A 26,478-nucleotide genomic window follows, 5' to 3' on the forward strand; every position below is an offset into this window, starting at 1 on the left:
TTGTCAAGTAGTTCAGTGTGTATGTGTATGTGTGTGTGTAAAGAGATCCTATAGTTATCTAAAGTACTGTCCACTGGCAGATGTAGAGTGACATTAGAGACTGAACAAGGATGAGAGGTTAAAGGAAAAAAAGTTTTACAATGTTTTTACCCTTGTGTTTTTAGCACAATAATAATAAATAAATAAATAATAATAAAGTCTTGAGCCACTGATTATTTCTTTAAATATGGTGCTGGGAAAATGAGAAATGTCTGGAGCAATTTATTGAAATGTGGGACTAGAAATGGAAATGCCTAGAAGGCAAAAAGTCTCTCATAAGACTTTCAAAATCATGAGAATTTCTACACTTCTCATGAAATTGAACTGCAATCTACAATATGACCACATTTACTCTTCAACACAATCTAAATTCTATTAGGCAAGCTTTCTTATTTCTATGTCAGAGCCTCCATGTTGTTCTACAGATGGGTACACTCTAAGAAATAAAATGTTGTATTTACTCCACCCAGTTATGTCAACCGGTTCCACACAACTGGGTTAGTGAAATATAAAATGTATGATACATTTAATTTGAACAAGAAATTTTAAGTACATCTGATAAGATTTGGATAATTAAATGCAAATCAAAAGAATCATGTTGTATTAGCTGAATATCATAATGTTGATATAACTAACCTTGTTGATTTAAATTGAGAAGACTAAATAAAACCTACTCAACCAAAACAAGCTGTACTTACTTTGAGAAATAACATGTTGTATTTACTCCACCCAGTTATGTCAACCGGTTCCACACAACTGGGTTAGTGAAATATAAAATGTATGATATATTTAATTTGAACAACAAATTTTAAGTAAATCTGATAAATCTACTCACCCAAAACACGCTCTACTGAAACTATAGGATTAAATCACTTTAACAGAATTGCAACTTAGTCTATTTAAGTTTGTAAATTAAATAAATCGAACACAAGTTTATTCAGTTAACCTAACTTTAATAACACTTTGTGTAAAACTTGTTGAAGCACACTTTGAGCAATTCAAATGCTTCTAGATCTTTTCCCCCAAACAATCTTTACATATATTCAAGTGCATTTTAGGTGCAGGAAGACAAGATACAGAATGTCATGTTAAACTGAAATGATTAAAACTGGAAAGTGTTGTGATTCCAACATTTTTAACATTAACATGACTTAATTTAAACTTGATTGGGCTACAATGAAAAGCCCACAATACAGCCCTGCAAACAGCAGGTAGAAATTACTTTTGTGTCATTTTTGTCCATATTTAGAAAAATAACCTTTGCTTCAAAACTTAAACTGAAGTCCAAAGTTAGGAGCAGTCTTTTTCAGTGTAGTTGGATGTTGGTAAAGGTTCAAGAACAAAGAACGCAGAAAAGTGAAAGGCCTTGCAGAAGTTCTTGTGGCAATTCAAACTGAACAGTTTATGAAGTGCAAGGAGAAGGGTTCGAGAACCTTAAAGTTCAGTGTCCTCTATAGTTCACTGCAGGCTGTTTCACTCAAGCAGTTTGTTTTTCAGAACCTGCACCTTCATGGATAGGTTGTTCCCATCCAACTCCATCAGCACCTTCTGAAGAAATTCAAATGTGTATTTCAGGTGCTTTGGGTAGCTCAGATTTAGACTATAGATTAGTCCAAGCAGGAGGGCACAACCCTTTGCCACATCACTAAGAGCTTGCAGCACAGTGCATCCTTCTATGATGACACCAATGTCCTCAGGTGTATCTGCAGTTTGCTCTCATGTCTGACAACATAGACTCCCAAAGTCAGCTGCTCTGTTTCTCTGCTTGCACCAAGATCCACATCCTTTAAATAAAAATTAAAAAAAGATAAGTTAATTGCGTACATATACATATGGACAAGTAAGTCCACCTTCCATTTCCAATCCCAAATTTAAAAAAGGAAAATAACTGATCGTTTTCCTTTTTTAACTTACCAAGAATTCCTTGAACAGGTCATCTGGCTTTTCATTTAAGTAGACACAGACAGCTTTCAGAATGCATTCCTGTCAAACATCAACGCTGGGATTCTGGTGGAGATAAGAACTCAATATGAGAGAAGTTTCCTATTTTGGTTCCTTTCAACCTCTTTACAAAACAAAGTCAAAAATATTAACACATAGCAGATATGTGATTAAGCAATGTTTCATAACTCACATCAGTGATGTGCAGTGAGGTTCATGATTGGTAAGGCACTGACTCCTCTGTGTCAGATTAACAAATATATGAACCCAAAAATCGAAGCTTTTCAATTTTGACATTACGTGAAAGCTTTCATTTTTGCTTTAATCAATTCTAGATTGTTCAACAATATATTTAATAATTGTGCCCCTAAAAATATTAAAATTAAATAGAAGATTAGAACTGGGCAATATGGACTTAAAATCCTATCATGACATTTTGTGGATAACAATAAGTCTGTGAAGGTTCACAGTCATCCCCAGGTCATCGTAGTCTAAGGAGCTTGGAAAGAAAAGTGAAGCTTCTTCAGTGAAGATTTCTGACACTAAACCAGAAATCAACATGGAGTCGAATTCTTTCAAACAATGTAGCAACTTAATTGATGCACATTTCTAAAATACACTACACATTCATTTCATTCTTCAAACTACAGGATCGCTGGCGCTCCCAGTGGTCATTACTGATGTCAGGGAGCAGGTGCGGTAGATGTTGGGAGTAATTTTAAAACTGTCGGTCTTAGTAGGCAAGTCTCATCTTAACAAGAATCGCAAAAGATTTTGGAAAATTACACCGAAGCAGGTTCAACAATATTTGTTAAATGTTTTCATACTTCTAACATGTGAGAGAGGTATACAAGCTAGAGTGTTAAAAAATTTGCCAGGCATCATTTGTTTAAAAAAAATGCAAAAGTATTCCCGAAAGTGTCAGATGTGTATCAGTTAGTATACATTAATCAAATTTGTCATCCTTAAATTGTTGAACTTACCAAATAATCCTCAGATGGCGATGGATTCTATCCAGGATGCTAAGCATATGCAAGTCTCAGTTGAAAATGGCGGATGATCAAACTTCCACACTGCACATGTGCAAACTCAGAAGTACGGAGAGCCTATTAGGACAATCCTCTTTAAATTAAAGTGCTCTTCATTTTAAATGAACTTTTTACATTGGATTTAATTTACTGCATTTTGTTGTATTGAAATATTATGTTGTTAATTAAATTCAAAACAACATACTTGTGTTTAAAGTTAAAAATCAATTGGTGGCATTAGTTTTAACATGAAGCATTTACATAATGCTACCAACATCAGTGTGTCATTTCTTAGAGTGTATAGGCACTCACTCAGGACCTGTATACCCGTTTTTGGATAAAAGCTCATTGGGAATTATGTTGATACAAAAGTATAATTTTATGCCTGTCAGACTGTGTTATCTTTTAATTTTACTTGTGACTTTTAGCTCAATCATCACTGGATTATATAGCACCACTTGCTGGAGGATTAAAACTAAACTCCAGTTCAGCTTACTGACTGAAGATTAGAAAAGTATTGTAAGAAAAACTGTCATCCCAAAATATTAACTTACTCCTTCTCAAGTCATTTATGTAGTTATGTAATTACTGTCATCCAAAGGAAAAACAATTTATTTTTAGTTAAGTTATAATTAAATTACATAAGCCACAAAATACTGACTTTACAATGTGCAAATTGCAGCTTTTATCTCAAGTATAATTTTCACTAGTACTTACTTTCTTTTGATTTTGACATAATTTAGTTTTCACTCATTTAAAGCAAACATTGTGTCTGTTAGATTTCTATGATGAAACCAATCTTGATGATTTTGACCCCTTTCTAAGATAAACACAGAGTCAAGAAGTCTTTTCATGTGTCTTTCAGAAGAAAAATACATAACGTTCCTCAGTCCCAGCATGGGGCCCTCCCAAAATAAAGCGGAAATTCACATGGATACACACAGGAAACCCATGCATATGCATGTTTCAGTCTGACTGAGTCCAAAGTAATTGAGGGAGCGAAGAAAAGAGATGGAAAGCAAAGCTGATAAAAGTAACAGCATTAGAGAATGATAAAATGGCAATCGTAGAAGACGGTATTATGCACAAAACCTAGGTGAATGCAGTTAAGCGAACACTCCAGATACAATAGGCAGAGTAAAGCTGGCTGTGTCTGTGCATGTTTGTGTCCACAGCTAAGAAGCCCTATTTACACACCTAAGCTCCATTCAACACAAGTAGCATCACAGCTTCCCTCAGAAAAGGAGAGTGCATTCCCCCAGTGCTCACTAATTAGTATATGTGTGTGCATGCTGGATTGTTTGTGTTACCCCAGTCTGTTTTAGCTTCTTCCTATTGAAGAAGACTGTAATAAAAATGTAAATACTGTAAAATAATGCACATGGAAGGAAACCGTGGAAAGAAAAAGGAAGGAAAATGGACGTAAACAGAGACATATATGGAAAGAAAAACAAACAAGTCTACTGTAGATCTAAATGTTTATTTAATAAATGGTAGTGAAAACTATATTTTGAATTCTTGCAGAAATATCACAAATATAAGGCTGGGGAAGATGTATAAAGCGATGCACAGGAATGATGCAGCTGTAAGAGAATCTTGAATTTTAATATTTCACTGCAGTGTGCGTCTTATAGCTTCAGTCATGAATTGTATGAAACTGATACAGAGTATGTTTATGTTTTCACCTTTATTATGTGTCTGGAAATTCATAAAAAAATGCATTTCCTGTGAAAGCTGAGTGCCAGTTTCTTATTTCATGCTGTGTCGAAATCCAAGAGATTTCCTATGCTAGATGCAAATGACTGATAATCTGTCTCTCCTTTGGCAGAACACAGTGGACAAGCTGATAAAGAAGACCAACCTGGCTCTGCTGGTGGGAACCAACAGCTGGAGAGACCAGTTCATAGAAGCCATCACTGTAAGCGCAGGTAAGACCAACGGCGAGACTCAGAAGCCCTGTGTCCAACTCTGATTTTAACTGGAGTGTGTGTGTGTGTGTGTGTGTGTGTGTGTGTGTGTGTGTGTGTGTGTGTGTGTGTGTGTGTGTGTGTGTGTGTGTGTGTGTGTGTGTGTGAAAGAAAGTGAGAGAGTGTGGTGTAAATTCTTTTTAGTATGAACAGCTGCAGTTTTACAGTCTGAGCTCTCAGACGTCCTCTGTTCCCTGCACCCTAACAATCGGTGCAACCTAAAATATCAGGAACCTCAATCAAAATGTCCCTCTCTGTCTAAAAACAAATTAGAGTAATTTCGTGGTTTCATGGCATCATGTGTTTGTGTGTGTGTGTGTGTTTTGGTTACTGGAGAGTGGATTGGCCTGTGTGGTTTGGACAAACACTAACCAGATGGGTGATAACGTCGAGAGTAATCGTGAGAGTGACTGTGTGTGTTTCTGCCCAACAAAGGCAGAAGAACAAGGATGTGTGTGTGTGTGTGTGTGTGTTTTGGGGATAGAGAGGAGTAGAGAAAGAAGCTCTGTAGTGTTGAACAGAAACTGATGATAGTTTTCTGCCAGGCAGTTTGAGAGAGTATCATCTGCTGTGGGATGAGTTCATCTGAAATCGCAAACTGGCCAGTTGATTAAATCTGCCATGAAAATCATTGGTGTTAAGAATCGTTGTTGCCTGCAGCTGATTTTTGTGCAGGCCTTGACCAAGTAAGTATAAAAAATAGCGTCTGGCCCTACCCACATTTCATACAGTAAATTTAAGCTTCTAGCGTCTGGTACATAACCAGCTGAAACACAACATTAATTCCTGTCAGCATCAAGACACTAAACGCCAAGTAATGAAAGATGCTCCTGGAAATGGGTGTTTGTCCAATGTGTAGTTTTTTTTAGGCTTCTGTTTCGTGTGTGTGTGTGTGTGTGTGTGTGTGTGTGTGTGTGTGTGTGTGTGTGTGTGTGTGTGTGTGTGTGTGTGTGTGTTTGCCCTGCTTTTTTAAATAATTTTTCACAGAACTGAAGACTGAAAAAGTGTTTTGTTTTTCTGGTGAAGCCAAATAAAGTGTATCCTAATCTTAATCTTGGGGGAAGAATATTTAAAACTAATGTTACATCACTGCCAGGATCTGATATAAGCACAGGTGGTTGTGTCCTGTGAAGAGTGAAAGCATCAGACATTATTATGCAAACAGAAGGTGATGCGCCTGCAGTGTGAAAATGCCTTTGAGAAACACGCACAGTGTGGAAAAGAAAATATATGCCTTAATTTAAAGATAATCCAAGGAACAAAGAACATGTATAACGACAAAGGATGCTTTAGCTATGAATATGGAAATTTAGACACCAAATGAACACGTGCAATAAATAAAGTAGAGGCACCCAGTTCAAAAGAGAGTGACAGAGGGAAAAGGGACAAGGGAGAACGGCAGCATTTTTTCACATTCACTGCAGAATTTTCACAGTTCAGTGGTTACTTGTGGGAATTTGCCCTCTGGAGGCAGAGAGGCATTACTGCAGTTCATCAATGGAAGCAGGAAGGAGAAATAGTGAGTAGAAAGGTATAGCTGTAATCTGTTCTTTATGTATGACTGACTGTCATTTCTTGTCGGTCACTTCTGTTGTGGATTTTATTTGGAAAAGGATTCACAAACAAATGGCAAGCTTTTGCAGCTCTTTAAACTTTAAACATCCTTAAGCAGCGTCTGTTTGTTTTGTTTTGTTCTTTCTTTGCTTTGTTTTCTTTATTAAGTGTCTTGCTCAACGGACAGTATAGCATATTGCACATTTAGTTCACTCCAAAGTATTTGGACATTATCACATCTACTGCTTGACTCCAGGGACAGATTAACAATGGTCATAGATGAGGTGCAGCTTTTATAATAAAATGGCATATGGTGCTAATTGCTGTATTGTGAGATGATTATATATTAAATAAATTTTGACTGAACTATTACTTTATCTCCTGTTCTAGATGCCACCATGTTAGTTTTGAAACCATATTAGGAAAAAAGAGTGGAGTGCTAATTTATCAGCTAAAGGCTAGTTAGCTTGGTTATCAAGTTGCCTCCATAAACTACTTAGCTAGCTAGTCCTAATTAATGGACTTGGGATGTTAGAATTTTACTCAGCAAAGCTGAAGCTCAAACTTCTTGCAAGGACTTTATAAAGATCAGACAAACGATTTAAAAATAGCCCGAAAGGTATTTTAAAAATCTCTCAAATTAGCTGAGGTGACGCTAGCAGAGACCACTCAGCATCAGCTTCCGGTGTCAGGACATCAATCAAACCGTACATGACCCAACACAATTATTATTATTAGTTAGTTAGTTTTATGTAGCAGGCTTGTAAAAACATTGATGCTGTAATGCTGGGACATTACATCAGAGTCAATGGGGATTGACTCCATTTTGAAGGAAGGCTGAAGTTGTGCCTGGAAGAGTTAGAGCTGGCTTTATTTTCAGCTCCAGAGAATCTCCATCGGCTGCTTCCTACTGATAATGTTCATCAACTGATTTTTTCAAATGCGCAAATGTAACACTGACTGAAAAATTACTGAACATCTATGCTTTATAGCTGCACTTACTATTCAATACACCAGTGCTATTCAGTACATGAAGGGTTGGTTCAGCATTTCAGGATTTACCTTCTTGGCACGAGTTTGCTGCATGCTCAATAATGTACGTAAGGAAAAATCGGAAAGTTGAATCAGTGTATCTGGATGGAGCACTCAAACATTTTCAATTATTCAAGATAAACCAACGTGTATTCTTTTTCCACAGCTCAGACTGCCCGAACTCATCAACAATGTTTAGGATTTCAGCAACTGTGTATATATAAGCTGAATTACTATCAGAAAGAAGTCAATCATTGTTAACACAGTTAAACTGGGACCGTTGATTTGTTGCGATAAAAATGTCACCGATAATTACGGTGCACATCAAAATACAAAGTTGGATTTAAAGAAAGAAATCGTATTTGCTGCTGCATTTAAAACTGGGTTTCTGTCAGGGCATTGTTTGCCTGGATCTTTCTCAGTCACTTTAGTGTCTTCAAATAACTTTATCCTGTGTGGGCGTGCGTGTGTTTGTTTGTGCTTTAGTTAGCCAGCCTGTCAGCCAGCCTTTGTTGGTGAGCTGATGCCATTAATGAAAAGGGTTGTCTTTGCTCTCTTATCTGGGATTAGCTTGTCTAGCCTGACAGAGTGCTCTGTGTGTGTGTGTGTGTGTGTGTGTGTGTGTGTGTGTGTGTGTGTGTGTGTGTGTGTGTGTGTGTGTGTGTGTGTGTTTAAAGAGAGAACTGTTTAAAGGTAATGAGAGCAACTTCCACCAAAGGACAGTCTTATTGTCACACCCTTGGTTCATCTTGCACACATATACAGTACAGTTTCAATATAGTATTTACTTTATTGTACAATCCACAATTGTAATGCTTGCAGACTAGAACAGGTTAACTGTAACACAGAAAAACAAGCCCACACAAGCGCATATGACAAACAAAATCAGGTTCAAAATCATGTCAGACTGGAGACTGGAGACTGATTGGTTTTTTCTGAGCCTTTAAACCTGCAGCTGATTGCACTGTGTGAGTTCAAAGTGTCTAAGATTACGAGCTGATTGGTTGCTTGTAGATCAAACTGGCAGTTTGCATCCAGCTGTGAAACAACTGAGAGTGGAAATGAAAGCGGAGGAGAAGGAGAGGGAAAACACAATAAAGCCAAAATAACTGATGGAACAAATAATTTTCACGCTGTGAAAATTATAAATGAAAATAGAAACAAATGCTTTTTCATGTATAGTATGAAAAATGCTTACAATAATTGTTCTGCTATATTATTATTGTGTAGTATAAATGTTTGTTTAGCTGTAATCAACTGAAAAGTCACACCTCCATTCACTTATCACCAGCTTCATTCACTGGGTTTTGCACCAAAACTCATTCACAACATATTTAAAACTTACCGAGTTAGCACAAAATCCTTTGGATTACCCGCACGACTCTTATCCAAAGAATAAAAACATAATACAAAAGCTGTAATTGTATACAAGTTACAGTATCTTATATAATAGCATGTATAAATGAAAAAAATAAAAATAAAGATGTTGAAAATACCATTTCCAGATGATATTGCACAGTGGATCACAAGCTGATTGTACTTTTCCATATTCAAAATTCCATCAATTTTCACAAGATCTCCAACACTACTGGCTGGAATTCTTCCCCAAACCACCACTGTCTCCAGCATGCTTTACAAATTGCTGTAGACACTCACTATTGAACCTCTCTCCTGATTGTTTCCATACATATTGACAACAGTTTGAATCAGAAACTTAAAATTTGTCCAGTCGTGGGTACTTATGAATGACTTTTCTGATGGCCACCCTTCCACGACACCTCTTCTGATGAGTCCTTTGCAAACAGTAGGTGGATCAAGTGATGGGACAGATTCATCTCTCAGCTCTTGTGTCAGATCTTTGTGGATTGTTTCCTATAGAGCCGCTCAAGAAGTTATAAATCGAATAAGGCTCAAGGCTTATTCAGTGTAGTTCATAGCAAGAATAGAGGTGCAATGAAATATTTAGATTTCTGAAACAGTGGCACATTTTTTAATATTTCACTTTATACCAATTTCCCACACTTTTACCACAATGTCCATTTTTGTGTGCTTTCCTCACTTACAGTCAGAGATTACCAAAAAGGCAGGAGTACTAACAGGGAAAAATAACAATGGTCCGAAACTTGCAGTACATAAGGAAAATGATTCAATATGGCTCCAACAACTCTCCTTCAGGCTTTTAAAAGGTGTCAAGAGAGAAAGACGAGAATAAAAATAAGAAAGGGCAATTATTATCTTAACAAAATGAAATGAGGCACAATAATCTCACACATCTAATTTTGGGCATCTTGTGTTGTTGTGAACAAATGACGTGAACTTCACACACATTTTTCCAAACTTGCCACACACACACACACACTCTCACACAAACAAGAAGCCCAGATGAAGACGTGCTGTTACTTGGCAGCTCATCTCTTCAGACACGCACTGCTGGTTTGACCAAGTCCAGAGTGGCTGTAACTGATACTGTGGATTTAACACACAGAGAGATAAGCTGGCTTCGTCTAATCTCATCTCTATCCTTTCCTTTCCCGCTCTCTGTCTGTCGGTCTTTTTCTGCTTCTTATACTCTTTCTGTCCCTCTCTCTATTATCCTTCCCTACTTTGTCTTATCTCCTCTCAAGCATATTAGATTGAATTTGAGATTACAATGACTTTAAATGAGCCTCAAATATTCCTTCATCTTAAACAAAAATCACTGAGACAACATCTTGTTGTCATCCTAGTCCTGCCTTCCAAACGCAAGTTTTATAGTCAATCAGGATCTCATCCTTTGAAGCCCTCCAGAGAGTATGTTCGCAAAGAAACGATGGGGAAGGGTACAAATTTTGCACAGCTTTTCTTCTAAGATTGCAGCTTTGTAACGACATTTAAAGTCTGCCAAGTCTTGACCTTAAGGTCACCAGATCGTGTAACCAATTTGGCACTTACACTGACACACAGTCCCAACCTAATTCTTCCAAATCCATGACATTCATCTCAAATCAGAAAACCTGCATTCACCTCCCTTCAAATGTCACTGTGATTCGTGTGTGTACAATGACCTGTTTCCCTCTGTGTGTGTCTTTTTTGGCATTGTGTGGCTCATGGAGAATATTCCCCAGACAAGCTGGAAGATAGCCGGAGATTATGCATGTATTTAACATTGTGTCTTTACAATGCAGGGCCAAATCATCCACATTAGAGAGCAGCTTGATAGTGTCGAGTCCCAAACGCATTATTTTCCTTTCTTTTGCAGGCTGTCATGGGGCCTGTTACAGTTTTTGCTCTTATTTCATCCTCATTATCATTATATTTGCAATGTTGTGTTTCAAAATTTGAGCATTTCTTAAAGGGTGAGGCCATATGTATTGTCCAGTAAGAATACACACTATGAGTGCAAAGATCCCAATGACGATGATTTCCCATTGTGCATAATTTGAGCGATGAATAAGCACATATGTGCATAGGTGTGAAAAATCTGTGGAATAGTGTGAGAATTTATTTTCATGCCTGATTTTAGTTTATTTGTAGTTAGCGTGAAAAGTCGAGGCCGAGAGGCGACATCATGCTGACGCGCTAGCAGACTGGCTCCAATGTTTGAATGTTTTTATATGATTGAAATTGACCCGTAAACATTAATTGTCTGTCTCTGTAGCGGCTGGGTGCATAGCAGCGATAAAGATCTGAGGGTGATGTTTCACTCAGAAGATTAGTTAAGCAAAATTCTTGTATCCAAGTGTGAATTTTTCACTTTCACCGAAATGCATTTTTAATTTATCCTTCTGTGTAGAGGAAGGAATGTGGCTGACGTGTATACTGGCATGAGATGTCACAGATGCGCTGCATTAGTTGTCCTTTACTAAGATTTATTAAGTTGGCCTATTAGCAGGTTGATTGTGTGCAACGTGGGTGAATGGACCATATTAATTGTATGCATAGATGACTCAGGAAACAGCTGTTCCTCAGCCCATCTCACACCACAAATCAATTTTTATTTCTTAAAACCTTGGAACTCGCTATTCTTCCCTGATGGTAAGCAAGTGATTAGTTACCCAAGCTTATCACACACTTTTCAAATCCACCAGGTCTCCTGGGTTCCATACACTTTAGGGTTAACCGATATGGAAAAGATATATATAACTCTTATAAAGTTTGTATCTGTCTTGTGTGAAACTTGTATGAAAAGCATACAAGAGTGAAAACAGATATAAGATCCCTTGAAAAATTATATAAATGAAACTTGTATGTTTTGGATACTTCCTAAAACAATATATGAAAGCAATGAGAAAGTGGCCACTTTCATGAGTAAATCATATAAGCCTTATATGATTCACTATATGAAGCAAGCTAAAGCTGATGCAAATCTTTTATAAGTTTTTTCTATTTCTTTTCCATATGGGAAGGTTAGGTTAAAATTAGCCACATGCCAAAAAAGGGCATTTTCAGACATTAAACTAAAAACCAAAAGGTGTCAAATATGCATTGCAATTATTGTTTCACAAGCTTATTCCTTTGAGTATGCCAGTTTCCATGAAAAGAAATTGATCTTAATCTGTCTTAAGTGGGTTGCCAGTGGATCTGGTGGCTGATAAGTGGTTAAACAACAATAAACACACTGATTGCATGAACATGCGGGCCCTGGTTTAGTTTTGAACACAGTTTTGTTTAAATGCAATGAACAATACCGACTGAAGAGCACAGACGCAAACAAAGGGACAACTAGATGAAGACAAAAAAAATCAATGGAAAGGAAATCAAGGGGACAGAGAGGGACTGTTAAGACGAAATGATTGGAAAAAAGTGAAACAAGGTAAAAGAGATTGATGTACAACCACTCCATACTCCACTGCCCTCTAATTACTAAGCCCACATCTTGCTGTTCATCACCTGGTCCATGTGGGTGTGTTATTTATGGGAGTGCGTCCACACCCGAGGGAAACATAGGTATTCGAGGAAAAAACACAGAAAGAAGATAAATCCACAGAAATGGAATTCTACTTATGTTCACAAGAGAATTTTCTGGCAACAAATGTTATCAACAAGAACAAATACGCAGATTGAGAACGTTTAGAAGTCTTTGTATTGTGCGTTCATGCATCAGATTTAGGTTTTTTTATTATTTCTGAGTGCTAATTAAACCAATGCTGATGCTTTGTTTAAGTTTTGTTATGGGATTTGGTGCTTTTGACAAACATCAGAGAGAAAAATTTCACAAACTGTGACTCTCATGCTGGTGTTTGCAAAAAGAAAGAACTTTGTTTCTCTTACATTGATGTCACCACTTTTCTATCTCTTTTGTGCACAAACTGTAATTTCCATTCTTTAGATGATGAATCACAATGAACGGTTGAGTCACCGTTGATTTTGTTATTTGTTTACTGTCTGTCTTGAGTGAAGAAATTCACTGATGGGTTCTATGTGACAGCTGCTCAAAACCTTTGACAGCACAAATAAAGCAAATTGAAAAGCATATCCATGGATGGCATGAGTCTTTGCTGGATGCAATAAAAGACCATCTCACCAGTAATTAAAATGTTTTGAATAACAAAGTTAGGTTAATTAGTTTTTTTTATGTCATACTGAGAAAAGATTTAGCCCAGTTTAACTGTCAAGTGTCTACTTGAAGCTCTCCTGTGACTCTGGTGCCTGACAGCCTGAGTCTGTTTGTGTGCGTATGTTTCAATGTGTGCCCTAGACAGACAGGATGACAGGACCAGTGGAACATGAATATAAACATGAGCATGCCAGCATGAATTCTGATAGACGCACCAAACACACACAATCAGTCTCAAAGCTGTCAGAGTACAGTAGAAAATGGTCCCTGGTTTTATTTGATCAAAGAATGTAGGAGCTAGCTAAAATCTGTTTTATTGGCAAACAAGGCTTTGAAGATTATGGACATGTCCTCAGAAATGCAGGGAGGTTCTTCAGAAGTCCTGGGGTTCTCTCGAAATTTGAGTTCTGCCTATTTTTAACAACCATGGTGTCTTGCGTCTGTGGTTTGACTCAAATTACAAGTGTCAAAGAAACACACTAACGAGCAGCACAAATCACAGCACCACGTTTGAAGGTACCTGGATGACTGACATGCAGTTGTCTCCACTGTTTGTTTGTTTTATTTCTGTGGTATTCTGTGCATATATTGGGTATATGATTGTGTCTTTTGGTATTTCAATGTGACAAATTTTCCTTGATGTCCTTGTTGGGTCTGTGTTTCCACAAGCCCCGCTGGTTTAGAGACTTATTCATCATGAAGAAAACAAGACAGTCAACGATCGATCGATTTACTTGCAAGGGAGGCCTTGTTGGTATCTACCACAAGATGACCCCCAAATCCGGCCTCCGCTTGCTGCCTTTTATTGGGAAAACAGTTCACACAATACACAATAGTTTACACGCACCTCCCCTCGTAACCCCCTTGGTTACAAAGACAAGGCACTGTATGTATATGTGCGTGTGTGTGTGTGTGTGTGTGTGTGTGTGTATGTATGCAGGTAAAAATGTGTGTGTGTGTTTGAGTGAGTGTGTGAGAATGTGTGTCTCTCTGTGTGCATGTGTCTCTGTATGCATGACTTCCTGCTCACCAAAAGGATCATAAAAGCAGGAAGCAACATCACAAGAAACAGATCTTTCAGATAGGATGTTTCTGCATAAAACCTCCCCCAGCACAGAGTGACTGGAGAGGTGCTCAGGGACAAAGGAATGTCTTGATCCTACAGATTGAACTCAGACTTTACAAATTTAAGAAGCATAATGGCAAACATTCAACAATTAGACTTAACAGTCCTGTTGTAAGGATTGTTCCCCTTTTCTGTTGATTTCAATGCGCTTGGGCATTTTTTCACAATTCTTGCAACAGCAAAGAAGCTTGACAGAATTAATAAAGTGTTTCTTTCTGTTCTTTTGTAATGGGAAGTGATCTGTTTAACTCTGGGGTTTTCTGGCAAACAGCTTGTTTGGCCACATCAGTTTCAAACCTCTGTGCGCTTCTTTTTTAGAGTCTGGATGTGTGTCTATAAATCTGAGAAACAGACAGTGGCATGATTTTTACAAGTCCCAGGACCACTGACCATATCATTTAAGGGACACACTCCAATAGGCAGACATAGTCATGGAAACGCATCCTGCTTGGCTGCAAGCATGTAGAGAAGAGCTGCAGTCTGTTATCTTCTTCCTAGATTATGAGAGCACAGCTTTTGGGCATGCCCAGTGAGCAACTACAAGTAAGAGATATCTACTACTGTAGTAGGGTGAGAAATAAAAAATATTGATATCTATGTGGGGCAGCGCCTGGTGTCTTTAGCTTGTTTGGCCTTCCATTTCTTCAGCATTGTGTGATTTTAAATTGCTCTTTCATTTTGTTTTGATGATTTTATATAAACCCCCAAAAGGCTAGCAGTTGCTTTGTGGAAGCAAACAAAGCTCCAAATAAATATCAGAGAATGCCAATAGGATATCAAACATGCACCAAATGATGTGAAGAGACTCACAATACCATTTAGTCATATTTGAGTGAAGAATGAAGACTGAAGGGGATGAAATAAGGACTTAACACTGAGTATTCAATTACATAATGGCTGTAGAAACCAAATGAAAGAATGAAAAGAGAAAATTGAAAACTAACTTTAGAATAACAACTTTATCGGTATGACACATAACAGAAGAGTGACATAGGAAGAGATGGAGGAAAGAGAGTGTGCAAGTAAGGCATGGGGGAGAAGACTGAGATAGAGGGAGGAGGAATGCATTAGCTGTCCTATACTATAATTTATGAAGTTGGCCTATTAAAAGCTTGATTGCATGTGGAGTGGGTGAATAGACCATATTATGTATATACATAGATGACTCAGGAAACAGCTGTTCCTCAGCCCATCTCACACCACAAATCAATTTTTATTTCTTAAAGACCTTAAACTCGCTATTCTTCCCTGATGTTAAGAAAGTGATTAGTTGCCCAACCTTATCACACACTATTTTATGTGATTTTGCATTGCTCTTTCATTTTGTTTTTATGATTTTATATACACTCCCAAAAGGCAATTGTTTTGTGGAAGCAAACAAAGTTTCGAATAAATATCAGAGAATGCCAATACGATATCAAACACATGCCCCGAATGATGTGAAGAGACTCACAATGCCATTTAGTCATAATCCATCCATCCATCCATCCATTCATCCATTTTCTTATGCTTATCTGGGGCTGGGGCTGGAAAATGTAGAGAAGCAAAGACCTCCCTCTCCCCAGCCACCTCCTCCAGCTTATCCGGGGGAAACACCAAGGCGTTCCCAGGCCAGCTGAGAGATATAATCTCTCCAGTGTGTCCTGGGTCTGCCCCAGGGCCTCCTCCAGGTGGGACATGCCCGGAAAACCTCGCCCAGGAGGCATCCTTGTCAGATGCCCGAACCACCTCAACTGGTTCCTTTCGATGTGGAGGAGCAGCGGCTCTACGAACCTCTCACCCTACCTCTAAGGAAGAGGCCAGCCATCCTTCGGAGGAAGCCTATTCTGCCGCTTGTATTCGCAAGCTCGTTCTTTCGGTCACTACCCGCAGCTCGTGACCATAGGTGAGGGTAGGGACGTAGATCGACCAGTAAATTGAGAGCTTTGCTTTTACACTCAGCTCTCTCTTTACCACAACAGACCAGTACAGCGTCCGCATCGCTGTAGCCGCTGCACCAATCCGTCTGTCGATCTCCCGCCCCCTTCTCCCATCACTCATGAACAAGACCCCGAGATACTTAAACTCCTCCACTTGGGGCAGGGTCTCATCCCTGACCCAGAGTGGGCCCTCCATCCTTTTCTGGCTTTTTCTTCACTCATATTTGAGTGAAGAATGACGACTGAAGGGGAGTAACATAATATTCAATTACAAATTACAACTACAAAATTGCTGTAGAAACCAAATGTGACCAAGAATGAAAAGAGAAAATTGAGAACTTACTCTAGTATAAAAACATTATCAGTATGACACGTTACTGAGGTGTGACATAGATAAACAGAGGCGAAAGAGAGCATGCAAGTCAGGCATAAGTAGAAGATTGAGATAGAGGGATGAGGGTGCAGTTTGGTTATCTGATCATAATCCGTTGCTTGTTCCTCATTGGTTCATTGTTGTTGTGAAGCACTTTGTGATCCTTATATAGAAAGGGTTTTATAAATGTGGGGTTTTTTTTTTACAAATTTTTAGAAATTTATGTATGTTACAACATAGTGGTCAGCTACGACACTAACAAATGTGACAATCACACGGTGACACTTTAGGATCAATGAATAAGACCCCAGCCTCACCGGGCTACAGATGGTCAACGACTACCTGGCAACCTCAGTCATGAGTAAAGAATAAGTATTCCCTGGTCAGTGAAGGCTGATGGCAGTTGCTAAGAAAATGAATGCTGAAGCTCCACTTACACAGTAATACAGACCGGTTAGTGACCCACTGGCAACCACCTGTCACTAGCATATTACTGCACCTGTTTGAATGGAAGTGATGCTGGCTGGAGCATGTTGGCTGGAGTACTGAGGTACAACTTTGCTTTTTGAAGTTGTACTACAGATAGTAGCAAAAAACTGCAGCCAACATGCTAGCAACCAAAACGCTGCCATCCACTTGGGGAATACACATTTTCCCTTGCAACCCTTTCCCTTTGAAAACTGGAAAAGTTGACATTTTTAATGCTGTTGTAAAAGTAAATGAATGAATTAAATCCATAGTTTTTGAACAACTCTGTCTTTGTTGCTATATAAGGCCTTTAAGATGACTTAATTGGACATGATTTTTGCTTTTGTGCATATTATTGAGCATGTAGGAACAACAGTTCAGCAGTCATTATCTTGTCTCCTGTTTTCACACAATGGATGCTAAATTTCAAGACAAATGAGTCAACTAGCAGTGTGCTGCATATATCCCAGTGTGAGTCAAAAGCACTGATTGAACACTGAGCCCTTTAGGATGCACTTAAAGAATAACAAGACAGTCAAAACAGGTTGGAACGGCGCATATTTTCCTTGTGTTAGATCAAATTGTTTTTAGACTGTATGCAGTAGATATTTTAACTTTACTGGACATTAGCAGTCTGCTAATGTGCTGGTATTTCTGTCGCTCAGATGCTTGCACCTAAACATACTGAGCTAGAAAATAAATAATCAAAAAAAGACCAAAGAGCCAAATAGTGAGACCAAGGCTGTGATAAAAGGGCACATATAAACATTAACTGAAGTAGAAAGAAAGCCAGAGAGAAATGGCTCCATTCAGCCGTAACAGACTGTGTGGGAGGGAAGGAGAGCTGCTGACAGTGAAAAGTGACATAACTCAGGTAGAGAGTCTTGTTTTATAATTCATTGCAGAGTGTGTGTGTGTGTGTGTGTGTGTGTGTGTGTGTGTGTGTGTGTGTGTGTGTGTGTGTAAGAGTGTGTCCTGCAAACCATTATTGTAGATGAGGGTATTGCTCTTTCCACTGCCCTTATGTTCATTTATAGTTGATGATTTCAAACATTTATTTTTAATGACATTAAACAGTGACCCAAGAGGAAATTATTGGCCTTATTAGAGTTCATTTATTTTTATGTTAATCCAAGTTCATGTGTGTAGTAACCGCACAGCACACAGCCAAGATCGGGTGCATAACTCAGCAAAAGTCTTGCACTACCCACATTTCTTTATATTTTGATATTGAAATGTTTTGTACAAGAATAACAAGCTTGAAAGTCAAGTATTGATAGGACTGTTTTTATTCTTTAATACAGCGTAACTCTCTTCAGCAAGCCTTTGTTCAAGTAGCCTTTGGAAATAGATCTTCAGGCTTCTTGGAGGATGTTCAAAGCTCTTCTTTGGGTGTTGGCTGGCTTTTGTTCTGTTCTCTGCCAAGATGATGCTGTAATGTTAAACTCCATGACTGTATGTTTTTCTATGCAGGTATGCACTATCCACAGTGTGTTTGGGATCACTGTCACGCTGAAAAAGCCATCCATTACCAATCAAAAACTTTCGCATGGTGGATCAAAATCTGATGGTCTACTGTGTTCATAATTCATAAAAGATCACACTACTGACTAAAATGCAGCCCCAAACCACAACAGAGCCTCTATTATGTTTTACAAATGGCAGTAGATACTGTTGCACCTCTCTGCTGACCTCCTGTGTACATATTGACCTCAGCATTTTATCCCCATTTCCCTTTCTTAAGAATTCCTTCTTCACAGCCACCCTTCCATTAACACATTTCGGATGAGCCAAACATTAAATGAATCAACCTAAGTGTCTGATGCGTCTTTTGAGTCCTGTGTCAGGACATGGCTTCAGATACTGTCCATCTGTAAATAGTTTTTAGGACTGCCATTTCTTTTGTTCTCCCATTATCCAATTTCCCCAGTTTTTATGGACACACTGGGAATCACCTTATTGATGCAAAAATACTATTTTAAGTCTGTCAAACTGTGAATTTTTTCATAGATTCAATTAAAAAAAATAGTAAAAACAATTTTGTTTTTGAAATAGATATTTTCTATTTAGATAGATAACAGCTATTTGTTATGTGTAGATTAGTTTATTAATGGGCTGAGGGGCCTTTTTTTTATTAAGTGGCTATACGAACAAAAAACAAACCAAAAATTTCATTTGAAATTGATCAAGATGAACGACTGGATTGAAAATGAGTAAAAAAGCAGCCAATGTCCCAAAAATTTTGAAAGACCTTAAGAAGCCTAAAGAACTCTTATTCAAAACCACGTCTCACTCGTTGAATGCAACATATGCATCAAAAATCAAATGCAGCTCAAGACTTTTGCACAGTACAGTATGTTTAAGACTTAAATATCAGGCTTCTTGTAATATCATAATAATAAGCATCTTAACAGTCTTGCTGTCTGCCTCTTTTTGAAGGTTACTTAAAATATTCAGACAGTGATTATTTCCAGTTGTTTCATGAGCATAACAAAAAAAACAGCAGTCAGTTTATTAACATGCAAATGGATTGTTGTTCATGACAATCATGAATGTGTAAATGCTATATATTTAAATGTTAAGATGTAAGGTTAAAACATAACTAAATATATTTTTTAAGGTCAGACCTCATACAACTCCGTATGGGAAAGCAGCTGCAGTTTGAAACCTCTCCAAACTCGCCTGGGTTTAGAGTGCTAATGGGGTTTTATTCGGTTGTTTGGAACATTTTAATGCATCACCACCTCTTTGAATGTTAATAGTATGCAGTGACTGAATGACAAGGGTGAAATCAATAAGAGATTATAGCTTTCCCTGGAATCACCAAGTCAGCATGTTTCATGGAAGCAGCAGGTGGTCTCGTTTTATTCATTCATTTATAAATGGATCAGAAAAACAGCCACTTATACAGCGAGCGCACAGACTTCTAATAGCATGTGAGCGTTTCTCTTTTACTGAGTGAGGAGAGTAATTTAAATTTCAGGTTCCAGCTATTCCCTTCTTTCAGCAAACACTCACACAGATCCGCACATAGCAGCCTAACCAAACGTGGTTGGCTGTGGTGGAATTTCAGAGAAACCCTCCCCCCTCCACCATCCTCAACAATACAGTACCTACTGTGGATTACTTCTGATTCCTAGGAACCACCTTTTCACAGTATTCGAAGTGGTCCTCACATATAGCCTATCCGGAAGAAGACCTAGCAGAGGTTGTACTTCACATCAAATCAGGTAGTACAACCTGCCACAAGAGCTGCCGGTCAGACGGCAACAAGTAATCCGATTTGTAGAGAGGATTGCTCTTGATGCTGATCTTTCCTCCATCCAGGACCTGTGCAGGTCCAGGGTTAGTAAATGGGCAGAAAACATCTCTGCAGACCCCTTACATCCTGGACATAAACTGTTCAAACTGCTACCTTCAGGCAGGTGCTACAGAGCGCTGTTTGTGAAAACCAGACTCCACAGAGGTAGTTTCTTCCCCCAGGCAGTTACTCTCATTGTCATGATGCGCTCCGTGGCAGGTAAGGTGAGACCCAAACGCAGGACTCGGAGACCAAGGATCAACTGAATGAAGCTGCTTTTTGTTGCTGTAGTATGAAAATGCAAAAATATAAAAACACATAAAAACTTGGACCAGGAGGAAACTAAGAACTCGGAACCTACAAGAGAATCATGGAAGACACAAGTAACAGAAAGGGACCAAATATGAACAACAAGAATTACAGAACTAGAATTGTAAATAATGAAAACTCAGAGGCTCTAGGAAATATAAAACTAAAGACTAACTAATACCATAACCATAATCAACCCAAAAACGTAGTCAAAGAACCAGGACCGTGACTCTCATGAACACTATGAAATAACTCCCTGCTTTCATTCAGGCCATATGCACATATTCACATTGCACTACTCAGTTTGCATAGTTTCTAACATACAGCCTATTTTTAAAAAAATGTTTCTTTTCTTTGCATGCAGGGAGCAAAGTGTACTGGAGTCTAATTCCTTGTTCGCGTGTACAAACACGGCCAAATAAAGATGATTCTGATTCTGAAAGCAGAGGTTTGGCTTGCAACCACACACACACACAAACACACAGGGATTTTGCTTTTCAGGTTATCAGGCTAAATCACTATAGACTATAGATTCAAACAACATTTTCAACTACAGCAACAGGAAAGGCATGGGAGTGCAGGGATGACATTGAATCTGATCTGTGATGTGCCTGGGTCTCGAACTTGTGGATCTTATTTAACCTCTTAAGCCCCAAGCCTACCTGATCTCCTGCCTTTTGCCCCCATATCAGGGGGCGTTGGGGCTTAAGAGGTTAAATTGGTGTAAACAATCTGCGCTTTTAACAAAGACTCAAGGATTCAACTAGCTACCATGTATGTTTTTTTCCCCCTATTTCTTCCAAGGTGAAGATGACGACGATGAGGAGTGTGGGGAGGAGAAGCTGCCCTCGTGTTTTGACTACGTCATGCATTTCCTCACTGTATTCTGGAAGGTTCTGTTCGCCTTCGTCCCGCCCACAGAGTATTGGAATGGCTGGGCCTGCTTTGTAGTCTCCATCTGCATGATCGGACTGCTCACCGCTATGATTGGTAAGACTTTAAATATCCTGAGGGATTGACAAGAGATACACAACAAATGATGGTTTGTTCAACAGCTGAACGCATCTGTTTTCTTCTAAGTATATGCTGTGAAGTATAGTGATGGAAATTATTCCTTTCCTATCCTTACAGGGGACCTGGCCTCTCACTTTGGATGCACAGTAGGCCTGAAAGACTCTGTCACAGCAGTAGTATTTGTTGCATTGGGAACCTCAGTACCAGGTAAGCGTGTGAGCACTTATCCTTTATGTTTATATACATGTATGTGTAGGCGTACATGAATCCATCACAGTATATGTTTTTGCCATCTACTGGACCTTGTGCCAGCTTTAATCAAATCCTGTTCTCTCTTTATATTTGCTATTTAGCTTTGTAAAGTCATTATGAGGAAAAGATCTTTGTTCATCAATGATCCACCTCAAGGAATATATATTGATATTTTCAGTTCTTTGCTCAATTTACTACACAAATCAACAAAAGCTACAGTGGAATGAATATCAAGGCACGCTATTAAAACTTCACAAGTTCGAGAAACACTAAGTAACTAGTAATTCTTATATATACAGTAGCAACTTTCATAAAGATGAGATATATTTCAGCGTGATCTGTTGCACTATAGACTACAAAGTATGCAGGGGATTTTTATGTTGGTTTATGGCAAATTATACAGTCTCAACTCAAATTCACTCATCCAGAAAAGAAATGTCATGGTTATTTAGTAACAGGGAATGGGACTTGGGTAATTATCCATTACTAGAAAATGATCGGCGTAATTCTGGCATCATGATAATATTCATTAAATTTGCTTTACACAAATAGCTTTGAAGAGCTTTTCCACATGAAAGCATCTTTGTATTGATGTTCATTAATATTATTTTTCTGCTATTACAAATCCAAAGAAAAACAACATAAAAGTAGATCAAAAGAACCTCAGAGCTCACATTTCCCGAGCTCTTATTCTCAGTGAACTTGTACCAGAACTAACCCAGTAGTTCTCGGCGTCTTGCCACAATATTTTTTGCATATGGGTCCCCGTTAGACAAAGCAGTGCAGTCTGCCGACAGCAACATGGCTCATCTTGCGTAAGTGTGAAGAATGACCAAATGCGATGGCTGGGTGATTATATGTTTTAACCTTGGTCCCCACATGCACACACAGACAAATACATCAGACATACAGTGTGTACTTGACTGCTAGATGTATAAACTAGAACATGGAAAAACAAAAACGACTGCACGACTTGAGTAATAGACAAGCACACTCATCTATCTGAAAAACATTAAAGCTTGAAAGAGATTTTGCACACTTGTGTACACACACCCCCACACACAATGACTTGTACTGTGACTACCATGTGCTATTACCATAAGGCTATTTGTCATGTCAGGCTCAGGTGCTCCCTTGCCTCCCATTTAGGGAGCTTAGGGATAAAAAGCGTGTGCTCCATACTACTTTATACTCACACATATATACATACACACATAGTACATTAGCATATGGCTGTACATGTAATATATGCTCATACACTAAGAAAAATATGCACTTGATATCAGCTGAATTTATGGACACATACACAGAGATGCTCAAGTCACAGTACTGCACACAATGTGTAGAGCTGCCGAATGAAAACAAAGTGGCTCAGCCTTTCTGAAGCTCTCAGCCTTATTAACAGAGCCTCCTGTGGCTTCACCGCACATACGCGCACATACACACACACACAAAGAAACAGACCTCAGTTCTGTGGCTATTACAGTTAATAAAACCCATCCTGTGCTGTGGTTCTATGTCAGTTACCCTCGTTTATCACAGTTAGCCAGGCTAACCCACACATGGAGAAAGGGAGATAGAAAGAAAACAACTAAAGCGGTGCTGTTAGGAAAATTTGAAACTAAAGAAGCTCACATTTCTTTGTAGTTTGCGGGTATTCGGGTAAAATTTCAGGTAAAACTTTGTTGGTTCGTGATTCCACAGTACACTTGATGTGTGCAGTGTATTATCATGACTCCTAATGGCTTCAGAAATTTGATCCGAGCATATAAACTGAGGAAAATACGCAGGGATTTAAAAGAGAAAAAAAAAAGATACATACAGAAGATAAAAGCATTGTGCAATAAATGTTGGTTCAGGACAGTGAAGCTGATAGTCATCATGTATCCTCACAATATTGTATCACAATAAATATGTCATGTAAGACATGATTTTTGACAAATAAATGTAAATAGATAAGATATTTATGATCAGTCACTGTAAAATACTCGAATACTCTTTGACCCTCTGTCAAAGTAACAAATTAATAAATATTCCTGAATGTTTTTCAATTAAACTAATAAGAGCTGCCACACATCAGTCTCCCAGCACTGTCCAGTTCAGAACAAAATATCTTTAAAAAGATTTTCAACTGGTTTATACCCCCTGAGTATTTATATACCCCTCTGTGTATTGTTCAGTATTTTGTGGACCAGTGATCTATAATAAGGAATCTCAAGAGGGCCAGATTTCCTTTGGATAGTCACAGTCCCCAGAGGATTAATGCTTCTGTTTTTATTCCTTTATTGCTAACACTATAAACGTTCCAAATGCCAAGATTTTCCTGAGCATATTAGTTGCATGTTCTTCCATTTTAAGAGGCAATGGGGAAAAACAGGAACAGAGGGGAGAGGGGAAGAAGGAGGAGCATGACGTCAAAAAGAGAAGAGCGAGGCAGTGACTGATTGACAGAGAGGTAGTGGAAAAGGGCAAAAAGCTCTCCAGGGAGCCATAGTGTCACATAAGGAGCTTCAGAGTGGAACCTGTTTCACAGTAACACACACTCACGTCACTGCTGAACACGTACACACCCACGGACTCACCCACTCAATCAAGCTCACAAGCACTCTAAGACCATTTGATGCACAGGCGTGCATGCCTTTGCCAGCTGGTAGAGACATGGCATCAGATTGGACCCAGGTGGCAAACTTCGCAAACACACAGAGACACAGTGTACATACAGTATGCGCTCTTAATACAGAAAACACACACACACACACAAAAACAGGAACACACAGAGCGTTGACACACATCCATAAGCCCAGCAGACAGGTGTTAGTCTCTTTCACAGGCCAATTGTCATATCTATCACCACCCTGTATCTACTTCTTGATCCTCCCATCATCCTCTTTTCCAAAGCCAGGTTGGCTGCTGCTTCAAGTAATCCCTTCCTTCTCTTTTCATCTTTTTCTTTCTTCCGTAATCACAGTTTTTGTCTCTTCTTGTTGTATCTGGCAGAGAAAGGCAAGATGACATGAATCACTAACAAAGAGAAGCTAGCCAGAAAAGAGTGCTAACTGACCATTTGGCTATTTGCTCACCAAACAGCCTATTGTTGAGATCTGGCAGAGTCACCGTTGCTCCTTTCAGTGCAGGAAGGAAGAGCATGACTTTGGAGCTGCTGTAGTTTGGCAAACATTAGGCAGGGGAAATTTTTAGGACTACGCAGCACATTGCTTCTTAGTCACCAGGCCAAAATCTGTTTGTTCCCCCTAACTGCAATTCAACTTTGTAAATTCTTGATCTCGGAGCAAATCGTGCATATGCTGGCTGCTGTAGAAGAAACACTGCAATTGGATTAAAGATTGTGGCTCCTAATTTAAGGTTGCCTGTCTAAAAATAGAAAACAAGATTTATATAGTGCTCTGTATGTGGTCTGTATTAATAGCTATATACATTATGCATGCATGAAAAGTGTCCTTATCTGTCCATGCAGTCTTGTGTAACACAGAAATCACTGCAAATTTACCAGATCCTGAATAATTTTCATAATTCACAGCGGGAAATTATCCCATTACAGCTGCTCAGTCATGTGAAAGTCGTAGAATGCACGATGCATAATTCAAATCTTCCAGTAACAGTCTTACTGGGTTTTCCAGCAGCAGCATGGCTGTTTGTTGGAGAAACATTGATTCTAACAGACCAATATCTTCACTGCAGTGTGACCAGTGTTTCATCGTTTGTATTTTAAACCTTCTTTTCTTACCACTCTTAGATTATTCCTGTTTGTCAGTGGGAGCAATGGGATCTTGATTAATTCTGTGTTGCTGTGAAACGCAGAACCATACACTGATGGAAGTCAAACCGATTCCTTAGAAGAGCTACAAAGTCATCCATCTTTTTGTGCAGAAATCTTACCTTGTCCATGACGATAAAAGTGTAATCCAACTTATATCTCCTCTTTCCTCTCCTCATCTATCTTTTGCCTCCCCTCCTTGTACCTTTGGCATAGATATCCATTGTTGTTATTCTGGTTGAAAGTGGAAATAACATAAAAAAAAAAAAAAGTTCAAATACTCTATGATAACAAAGGCAACTGTTACAGGCAACAGGCACAGTTGGGGGATTTTGTGATTAGGCGTGTCAGTCTGTTTGCAGTGTTAGACATTTAGTCAGTAACACTTAATTTACACTGAATGGAACATTTTGTTTTATTTATTGCTTTACACTTTCACTCCACAAAAACGGTTGCATTCATTTCTTGGTGACGGAAGAAGAATAGGAAAGTCAAAGTTTTTAATAAGTCATCATCAGAATTAAGAGTGTTTTTTATCTTGCGATCAGCTGTATCTGATCTTTTTTTTTTTCTTTCTCATTAACTTGAACATGAGAGATTGTAACAACGATCACCAGTTACTTTATGGCCAATGACAACTCTGTTTTTTCTCTCTCTCTCTCTCTTCATCCAGACACATTTGCCAGTAAGGTAGCAGCTATCCAGGATCAGTATGCAGATGCATCCATTGGTAATGTGACAGGCTCCAATGCTGTCAATGTGTTTCTGGGCATTGGGGTAAGTCCAGCACATTTGATTAAAGATGTATTGATTGATAGCTATTTAGAGAAAATGCAGTAGTGCT

General features: G+C 38.6%; 1 protein-coding gene and 1 long non-coding RNA gene across 4 annotated transcripts in view; one reads left to right on the forward strand and one right to left on the reverse strand.

The window, feature by feature from the left end:
• Window positions 1-26,478, forward strand: part of slc8a1b (solute carrier family 8 member 1b) — a 142,484-nt gene that overhangs the window by 109,102 nt on the left and 6,904 nt on the right. For all 3 annotated transcript variants that reach the window (XM_026189820.2, XM_026189822.2, XM_026189821.2), the window contains exons 7-10: window positions 4,837-4,936; window positions 21,398-21,583; window positions 21,725-21,814; window positions 26,308-26,411. In XM_026189820.2, the coding sequence (XP_026045605.1) occupies window positions 4,837-4,936; window positions 21,398-21,583; window positions 21,725-21,814; window positions 26,308-26,411 (480 nt within the window). The remainder of the gene's footprint in view (window positions 1-4,836; window positions 4,937-21,397; window positions 21,584-21,724; window positions 21,815-26,307; window positions 26,412-26,478) is intronic.
• LOC145419782 (uncharacterized) lies at window positions 972-3,045 on the reverse strand. Its single transcript, XR_013901121.1, has 3 exons — window positions 2,964-3,045; window positions 1,954-2,046; window positions 972-1,823 (listed from the first exon to the last, which is right to left on the reverse strand). It is a non-coding gene; the product is annotated as an uncharacterized LOC145419782 (long non-coding RNA).

Source organism: Astatotilapia calliptera, chromosome 13 (genome assembly GCF_964374335.1).
Source record: "Astatotilapia calliptera chromosome 13, fAstCal68.1, whole genome shotgun sequence".
Lineage (NCBI taxonomy): Eukaryota > Metazoa > Chordata > Actinopteri > Cichliformes > Cichlidae > Astatotilapia > Astatotilapia calliptera.